This window comes from Camelina sativa, chromosome 14 (assembly GCF_000633955.1).
Source record: "Camelina sativa cultivar DH55 chromosome 14, Cs, whole genome shotgun sequence".
Taxonomy (NCBI): domain Eukaryota; kingdom Viridiplantae; phylum Streptophyta; class Magnoliopsida; order Brassicales; family Brassicaceae; genus Camelina; species Camelina sativa.
This window is the reverse complement of record NC_025698.1, coordinates 5,330,883-5,340,303: the sequence shown is the minus strand read 5'-3', so window position 1 is coordinate 5,340,303 and position 9,421 is coordinate 5,330,883. Positions and strand designations below refer to the sequence as shown.

Here is a 9,421-nt window from a genome sequence, read left to right as displayed (position 1 = left end):
CAGTTTACCTGTGGACACAATAATGTTGCAAGGACACATCTGTTCTCATTTAATTATACAAAACTTGCCTTTCATATCATATCAAATTACCACTTAATTAATAACTAGACCTAATATATTATTCATAATCTAATCGTTTACTATTGTAAATCAATATCGGTGCTCAATCATTAATATCCCTTGTTACGTAGTACATGACATATGATGATTCATGTACAACTAAAAATGAACACTACGAGGAAGAACATCACATAACCAATTATATTTATAGCTTAATTTTTGTTTTTGTATGCTAATTCAAAGTTTCGAAATTTTCTTGTTAATTATAATTAATTATGTTTTATAATAGTACTTGATATAATATATTCAAACTCGAAAGGAAGAATTCAGTCAAGTTCCCTCTCAAGAATTATTGCTTAGCATCGTAAGCTATCTGCTTTTTTCTTTTTTTTTTTTTTTTGTCAAAAGCGTTTTATGATACTGATATAATTATAAACCTCCATTGTTCTACACCTTTTTGTAATGCTATAATGAAGACATTAAAACATTGAACGATCTTGAAATTACTCGATACAAAACAAGCAAAGAAATTTATACACAAAGCAGATGAGGTTCGTTATTAAAATTTTCCCACAATTAATTTATCAATCTGTAAAGAAAAGGAAAAAGAAAAAGAAGAGCATTTGCATGGGAAGCCAATATTAATCTTATACATCTCAAGCTTGGGATTCAAGAAAGTTGCAAAAATTTAACTCTAAGCTGACAAAATAAGCAAATATTTTTCAAAGTTCTTTTAGTTGGAAGTTTTAAAATGTTTTTTTTTCAAATTATATATTATTACTAACTTATTTATTAGCCGTAGAAGCCTGTTTGGCTCCAAATCGCGTCACGAACGCGCCTTAATTCTCGTCCTTTGAGAGTCCTTCCAACTCCTTCAAACACCGACGCGCCTCCGCCTAATCCGCCGCCAGATTTCCTGCTCCGCCGCTTTTGGCTCTTCGCTAGGTACTCATGCGGCGGCATCATCATCCCTGAATCTTCCTCGTCCTCTTCATCCGACTCGTGTATCGACTCAACCGAGTTGACCCTATATATCTTACTCCAGTCAGGCACGTTCACCGGCGCCGACGATGCCAACTGCCGCTGAACTCTTTCTCCTCCTCCCCCTCCTCCTTCTCCTCCGCAACGTATCTGATGCACGATCCTCGGCGACGACGACGCGTCCTCAAACGCCAACGACAAACCACCACCGACACGCCCATTCCTCACCACAGCATCGCGTGTGTTCCACGCTCCATGAGACTCCAGCATCTCCGGGCTATGATCGACGGCGTGTGACCAGATGTCCTCCTCCGTGAGCTCTGGTTCGTCGCTCACGTTACCGTCTCCGTAGCTGTAGCCGCTTCCAAGATACCTCTCGCTCTGGCTCATCGTCAGCTTTCGACCTCTTGCCATTGTTAAAGATTCTTTAAATCTCCACAATATTAATCACTAGTAATTGTTATACTTAAATACCTTTTAGATTATTATTATAATTGTCTTAAAACATTCAGTAGAGATTAAGTAATTAGAGATTTTGCTATAAGTTTAAAACGAAGCGAAATGAACGAGTATATATAGCATTTTAGGGTAAGCAGAAGAGTCCAAAAGTATGTATATAAATTTCAAATATACCACTATATTATAGACGTTCTTACAGAAACACCGGGTAACATTATATTTATATCTGATAAACCCTGGTTACAATTTCTAAATTTTAGTGGTCCTTCTTTAATAAGAGTTTCTTTCCACCGTTGGATTTTAATAAATTTATGAACCAACTTTTTTTTTTTGGATGGAAAAAGTTTGCACGAAAGGTGGTATGCAATTTCGTGAATGTGATTAATATTCTGCCATCTAATAAGTGCAACGAATTTTTAATTTAGACCATCTCTTTTGTGTCTTTTGGTCATATCAATTATCAAATAAAGAATCTTTGTGATCTCATATCTGGACTTCTGAAGAAATAAAGGGCTCTTATTAGAGAAATAAAAATAAGAAGGAGTAAAATCTAAATATTGAGAAATGTTAATTTGATTAAATAATGTGGATAAGTAAGCCCCTTCCCTACATTTCCCACACGTAACAGTTCACAGATAAACAATTTGGATACGCTGTAATAAGCCGAGACATGCCACGTGACGCGCTTTCCGGAGGCGCGTGTGAATCACTCCATAGTCTCTCTCTCTTTTTCATTTTTGTCAACTTGCCAAATTGGGGGAGATATAAAAAGTTGCAAATTTTAGATCACTAGTTTTTGGCAAGAAAAAAAAAATTGTTCAAGAGAAGTTTTTCTTTGCTCACGATTATTTGTAGCAAGATCAAAAGAGTTAGCCTAATTGTTTGTGTGCAACTAAGATGTTCGTAGGTGACCAAAATTGATTGATTAAGAAAGATAACAATTTTAAATTTTGGTGTTGTTGTAAAGAGTATAATGAACTTTGGCCAAGTTAAAGAGGATCATACATCTGTAAATTTTGATTGAGAACTCAGTGTTTAAATCCCAAGTGGAATCCATATATAATAACTCAAGTATATATCACACTAAAACCATTAATTAATATATAATCTGTTTTGATTGTTGATCAAATGGTGTCGCAATTTAATTCAATACTAAAAACTTGTAGTAGTACTATAATTAAAAGCAGGTCTCCCACTTTGTGACGGACTTATATAGTACAAAGAAGCCCCACTGTGTCCACATTGAACGGCTGAGAATGAGAGACACAAAGAGTATCATACATACTTCGTAAACATATCAGCTACGTACGTACGTACGTTCACGTTGTCTCTAAAAATTTTACACATCTTTAATTCTTTATTTTTCATTTTTAATTTCCCTCTTTTGAACCAATTATTTATAGTATAAAAAAATTTAGGTATATTTTTCAAAAAGGAGCAAAACAGTTCATCACGAAAAAATGACTTGAATCCCGTTTTAATGCTTGTTCTATCACGTATTATTTTCTTCATGTATTATTTCGTCAGTTCAATATAATGACGAGACAGAAGTATCAAAATTTCTTCATGCCATGTTTTCCGTAAACGAACACTCTTTCGATTATGAATCAAATTGATAGTTACACAAAACTTTTGTCTACTTCTCTTAATTTAGATCATATGAATAATAGATGAGAAAACATTTTAGTGTTTGGTTTATCCACGTATAGTAAGATCAACATATGAGAAAAGAGTTGAATGTCTTCATGATATTCAAGTATTATGTTACACTGAAAGAATATTCTTACGTTTGTGAATCCATCACAGTCACATATATGATATAATTATAGATGAGTCATGAGTGGTTCCACAAAAATATTCCACTCAATAATGCTTAATTACGAGAAAAAAAATTAAAAATACCTAAAAATATAACATAAGATCACACAAAAATACTGAAAAAGATGATACAACAACAAATTAAAAACAAAAATCCATGACACTATCGATATAACTATATATTACACGTCTAAATCAATGTAGGGATACAGTTTTAATTTGACGAACTTTCTTTTGCCCAATAATATGACGAGATTATTGGTTTTATAAGTCATGTAGTTGTCTTTTTAAGAGACGAACAAGTCGCTATGTTTACCCCACCATAGACCCCTACCACCTCTAGCTATGGCAATTGCAATAATCTAAATATTTAAATACGCTATTTATCATTTTTGTTGTGATATGGTACAAATGACTCAATCCTATGCAATAAAAGATTTACGTCTATTTGTTCTGTGTGAAATGCACCAAGCAATGGAATCCATCGTAGTCTTCTGATCAGGTCTATAGTTAGAAGGCTGTATATGATATAATTTTTGAGTTTTTATGAAAATGGCAATGGAAATTTTCTTAGGTAGGATATCTACTTTGTAGGTTCAATTCTTAGAAAAGTAGAGAGACTGCGTTACAAAACTTCTAAACCGGCAGAAGCGAGACAAGCTAGATTTCTTCTAGTTTTAAATGAAGTATTCAATTGTGAAATGGAATTTTTGGAGTTGGAAAATATAAAGAGAATAACATTGATTGGCCATGTGCAGAGCCGTAACGCTGGCCAAAGATTGGATCTCTAGATTCCATGGATCATTCATTAGCAACCAAAAAAATAGACAAAATATATGATATTTTGTTACATACATTTTATAAAGAAACAAACAAAACAAGTGACAAACGAAAAAGAAATCTAAAAATGGGGTTTTAATTTTTAAAAATATATATGACATGTAGAATTCAACAATTTATAAATACTAGTATATATGACGACAAGAACTAAAAAAGACATCCAAGAGAGGTTGACATTGATAACTTCCTTGGTCTCTAATAACAAAATGCTTATTCTAAATCAAAATGACAAATTTTGATCACAATGTTTGATTCATGTTGCACACTTGCACTAGTTTTCTAAAATTAAAGATGAAATGATTTAATAAAAAAAGTTTGGACGATGCACTGATTAAAGGCGTAAGGTAAATTTATTTATACATGTAACCATGTCCCAAAAATTATGGGAACACTTTGACCTAATGATTGGTTAAAAGATATAATTGTTTCTTTACTTTACATTGGAGCTTCAAATTCCAAACTGTGACAAAGTTGTTGCAAATGGTCGTCTTCGTAGGTTCCCCACACTAGACCAAAATCGTACTATCAAATTGCATATGTTGCCCGTTAATACTTCTATCATGAATGGAGTACGGATTATATATAGTCGTTGCGAATGGATTAATTATTACTTTTTTATTGATAAATTATCTTTTTTGTTACAATGTTTATAATCTAACGGATTTGATGTAGCTATATTGATTATTTGTGTATGTTGATAGTATTTTAAAATAACTGATAAAAAAACGCGTTGTTGTGAAAAAAAAGAGGACATATTAGAGTTAAAAACTTAATATTCTGTCTTAAAAATAATTAAGGTGTTTCATCTTAGTGTTAATTTTGCTCTATCGTAGTTTCTGTTTGTGGTTTCGGCTTTGCGATTACTACTTTTACTTTGTTTCCGTTTCGTAGTTTTTGGTCTTTTATCCGTTACTTGTGTATTTTGTAATCTGATGTCAAAAATCTATATAATATGAAACTTAACATTCTTAAAAAAAACGGACATTAAACAAATTCATCTCCGCATACTTTTCTTGCAACACATTACATTTGAGTTGATGAACAATATCTCCATCAGACACAAACTCAAATCTCTCCTCAGAATCTAATCTTATCATCTATAGGTTCCAAAGATCTTGCAATCTTTATTAAACCTTCACCTCTCCTCAGCCTCATCTCATCAATACCTCCTACTTCTTTCGCCATCTCCAAACACTTCTCTAACTCATTTACATACAAGTCCATCTCCTCGTATTTTTCTTGCAAGGAAAGTTTAGCTTCTGTGAACTTAACCCTAACCCTTTCTTCCCTCCACATCTCAGCCATCTGCAACATTTCCCTCTCCTCCTCAGTCTCGTTCCACATCCTCCTTGCATTCGCCTTCAATTCATCTATCCTTGTAACCAGTTCCTCGCACACTTTCTCCATTGTATCTCTTTCTCTTCTCAACCGATTCACTGATGATTCCATATTCAAAATCTTCTTCTTTAACCTAGAATTCTCAGCTTTAGCTCTTTTCATTTCTTCCCTCTCTTTGCTTAACTTCTCCTTCAAGTAGTCAACAGCTGGATCAGTAGTTTTTTCTCTCTCAAATCTTTGGTTTCTTATGAAACACGATACATACTTTTCGGCCTCGAGCTCTTTGATTCTCGATTGAGCCTTCCATAACTCCCCTTGAAGTTGAGGAACAAGGCTAATGTCTAGAACCTCCTCTTCTTGAAACTTCTCCCAAGGTTCAATGGAGTAATAAGTTCGGAGTGATCCCAAGTCCCACTTCGTTATGCTCTCCATCTACAGTATCGTGATTACGTACGCGAGTTAACCTAGGAAAATTTCAGAAACCAAACCAAATGAACACAAACCTAACAGATAAAGCGTTATGACGAGGAGACTTGGCGTTGAGAAGGAGGCTTTTGAAGCTTAGACGCAAGCTTCCACGCCGAGACTTGGATCCTTTTAATCAAGGTTGTCGAAAGATATTACACGGGACAAAAGTGGGCGTTGTTGTCTCCAGTGACTTGAACATGCGTCGACGGATGAAATGTGTTTTTTCCGGCGATGAAGAGAGAGAGTCAGAAGACGTTCATAAGAGACGCGATGGCAATTCTGATATTTAACCATTTGAGGGATCTAGATATAAAATTTATACATGCATTCATACCTGTGTTTACATTGCAATGCAGAGTATTAAGAAAGAAATTTGAACCATTTAAGACACTGATTTGGCACCAGATTTGGTCTCTTTACCTCCATCTATATACATATATTGTCTATATTTGTGGTCTCTTACGACTTCAAATGATATAAGACAGTTTTTACTAAATTAGTAGTCCAAGATATTCACCACAATCAAATATTTTCTTCCTAAAATAGAATTTTACCAATTAAACAATTGTGTTTTGTGTAGATGACTAATGTTTTGGTTACCTTTCATTTTTGAAAGATTCGTTCTAACAGTATTCGTAAAAAAGTTATCTGTTACGTTTTTTAAGGCATGCAATTAGACTTGACTCACCTAATCTTTGGTGTTCTGCAGTTTAACAGATTTGAGTTTGATGACCTTTGTATAGTTCACTAATGAGACTATCCGAGTAGTGACTAAGGCTAAACCATATTAAGTTACGCATAAATTCTCCATTTGAATTAGCACATTCCCCAGTTCCAACAAACTTAGAGAGCTTGAAAATAAAGTCAATTAAAGAACAGGAACAGTTAACAAAGCAGAAGAATCATCCAAACAACAAAACTAAAACCAAAGAGAGACAAAAGCAAAGCTTAAGGCAGAAGAAAAACCAAAGTTGCAATAACCTTAAACCTGTCTTCAAGAAAGCTGGCGCCGCTTGTAACGCACCATCACACTGCCTTTAACACCAACAACCATAGCGTTCCAATCTATCTCGGGGAACGGTGAAACCAACTCAAGCTCAAAGTTCCTCAACAAATGACTCCATATGGCTTTGATCTGCAGGTAAGCAAACGGCTCTCCGAGACACCCGTGCCTACCTCCACCGAATGAAATGTATGAAAATGCTCCTGCAGTTTTGTCTTCTTCTCTTCCCGGGGAGTATCTTTCTGGGTCATAGGTGTCCGGATCTTTGAAGATATGCGGTAACCGGTTGGCAAATGCAGGCGAGGTTGCAACAATGTGACCCTTTGGGATATCATATGTTTTTCCATCCCGAGCTGTCACGCTGAAATCACTGTGTGAGGCTCTCATGAGCATTATCAATGGAGGGTGAAGCCTCAACGCTTCCTTAATGCAGCGGTAGAGAACATCCATCTCGGATAAGATATCGTGATCGATCTTGTCTCCATGTTTGGCAATCAGGTTCTTCTGCTCATCAAAAGCAGCTGAGAAGTACTCTTTGTATCGCATCAGATAAGCACCAGTCCACGTGGAAGTGATAGAGCTAGTGTGTTGTCCTGCAAACAGAGCAGCAATGAGCAAACCGGTGACTTCAGATTCCGTTGTCTGTCTACCGTCTTTGTACTTTGATTCGATGAAACACTGCAACATGTCGTTCTCTGATTTGCCAGAGCTTTTCCTCGACCCTATGATTTTTGAGAAAATATCAGCAAGCTTTTCTCGGGCACGGTCACGACGTCTGTGAGCTGGAAGTGGGAGGTACGGGAAGAGAACACTGATGGGAAGCATTCCATTGTCAAGATCATGGAACAAAGCAGATACATCATCAAAAAGCTGGTCACGAACTTCTCGACCCAGTAAACATCTACTTGCAGTCAAGATGATAAGACGCTCTAACTCAACCTTCAGATCAACTTCACCAATCTCTCCCCATTTCGAGAAGTAATCCTGCCAAGAACAAGGACAAGTATTTTATATATGAAAACTACAAACAAAAAAAAAGCACACAACAACTTCTTCAGTTGAAGATTATAGCAGGAGAATCAGATCCAAGTTTTAAAAATGAATCCCAAGTATATGGCTTTATTAAGGTACTAAGGAAGCAGAAGTATGAAAGGTGAACCTAATTCATATACTCACTCATAACTCATAAGTGCAAGGAAAGAAAAAGAACTCAAAAGGCCAAAACTTTGTTATACCTCAGCTTCAGTAACCATCATATCCACATAACCCTTCAACTTGTTGACTCTAAGTGCCTCAGTGAAGAACCTAAACTGCTCCTGACGAACGGAATAGTCGACATCGAAGACAACTCCAGGACCAAAAGTAGGCACATTGAATTGATAAACTTCCTGCTGGCTAAGATCAGATTCAGAAGCTTTGAAAAAATGAGCAGAGACTTCAGGACCAATGAGAAAGGTGATCTTTTTATGAACAAGATTGACAGTGAAGACACTACCAAGCTTAGGGTATTCCTCTCTAAGCATAACAATAGGTCCTTTCAAGAATTTGATAAGACTTCCGATCAAAGGAGGCCAAGCTTTAAGAGTAGGAGGTAGACGCTTCTTCTTGGAATCAGAGGTGAAGAAGGAGAAGATGAGTTTGGCTATGACAAGTGTCGCCACTATAACCAAACCCGTCTTCAACAATTTGTTCTCTGGATCCGATTCCATGTTGACTGTCAAAATCAAAAAGATCAAAATCACAAAGAGTGTCAGAGGATTCAGATCCAGATTGGTTCCGATAGAATCGTGAGTGGTCTAATCTGGGTAAAAGGGTTTCTACAGTAGAACGAGAAACAGATCAAAACATAGAAAAAAAAGCTTAGAGAGAAACCACAGTAAGAAAGAAAGAAAAAAAAAGCAGAGTATGATTTGGTTTGAAGAGGGAGAAGAAGAAGAAGAAGAAGCTTACTTTGAAGAAGGATGATACGATGATGAGATGAGAGATGGCGCGTGGCGAAGAGCGAAGATGAAGAAAAACACAAAACGGGTCTGTGTGTGTAGATTTGCTCTGCTCTCACGATGGGAAGGGAGAGAAGAAAGTGTCGCTTTCGAAATCTAAAGGCTGAACCTTCCTCTTTACCTGATTCACTCTTTTTACTCTCTGATTCTTTTTTTTTCTGATTTCTTTTTATTTATTTTCGATTCTTTTTTTTTTAACAATCATGTGATTGGATGGTATTTTCGATTAAAAGTAAAACCAACGGCGATAAAATCAAATTAGTAAAAAAAACAAAAACTGATACTCTTAATTAATTACTTATTCACACTAATGAGTGCTACTCACACATTAAAATGTAGCATATTGTTGTGTCAGTGTCACCAATCAAAGCTTATATTCATTAAAATGCATGTTGACACTTGACAGAACTCAGAGAGTTTGGTAGATAAACTGAAAAAATTATGAGGGAAGAGT

General features: G+C 35.7%; 3 protein-coding genes across 3 annotated transcripts; all 3 read right to left on the bottom strand.

Annotated features, from left to right (window-relative positions):
• LOC104739816 lies at positions 572 to 1,598 on the bottom strand. The gene has a single exon (XM_010460275.2). It carries the CDS (start codon positions 1,453 to 1,455, stop codon positions 853 to 855), a length of 603 nt encoding a protein of 200 aa, XP_010458577.1. The 5' UTR covers positions 1,456 to 1,598; the 3' UTR covers positions 572 to 852.
• On the bottom strand, positions 5,223 to 6,462 carry LOC104739815 (protein BRANCHLESS TRICHOME-like). Its single transcript, XM_019235922.1, has one exon. The coding sequence runs from the start codon at positions 5,926 to 5,928 to the stop codon at positions 5,236 to 5,238; it is 693 nt and encodes a 230-aa protein (XP_019091467.1). The 5' UTR covers positions 5,929 to 6,462; the 3' UTR covers positions 5,223 to 5,235.
• Positions 6,757 to 9,092, bottom strand: LOC104739814 (sterol 14-demethylase). The gene is made up of 3 exons (XM_010460273.2): positions 8,918 to 9,092; positions 8,203 to 8,681; positions 6,757 to 7,951 (listed from the first exon to the last, which is right to left on the bottom strand). The coding sequence occupies exons 2-3, from the start codon at positions 8,674 to 8,676 to the stop codon at positions 6,959 to 6,961; spliced, it is 1,467 nt and encodes a 488-aa protein (XP_010458575.1). The 5' UTR covers positions 8,677 to 8,681; positions 8,918 to 9,092; the 3' UTR covers positions 6,757 to 6,958.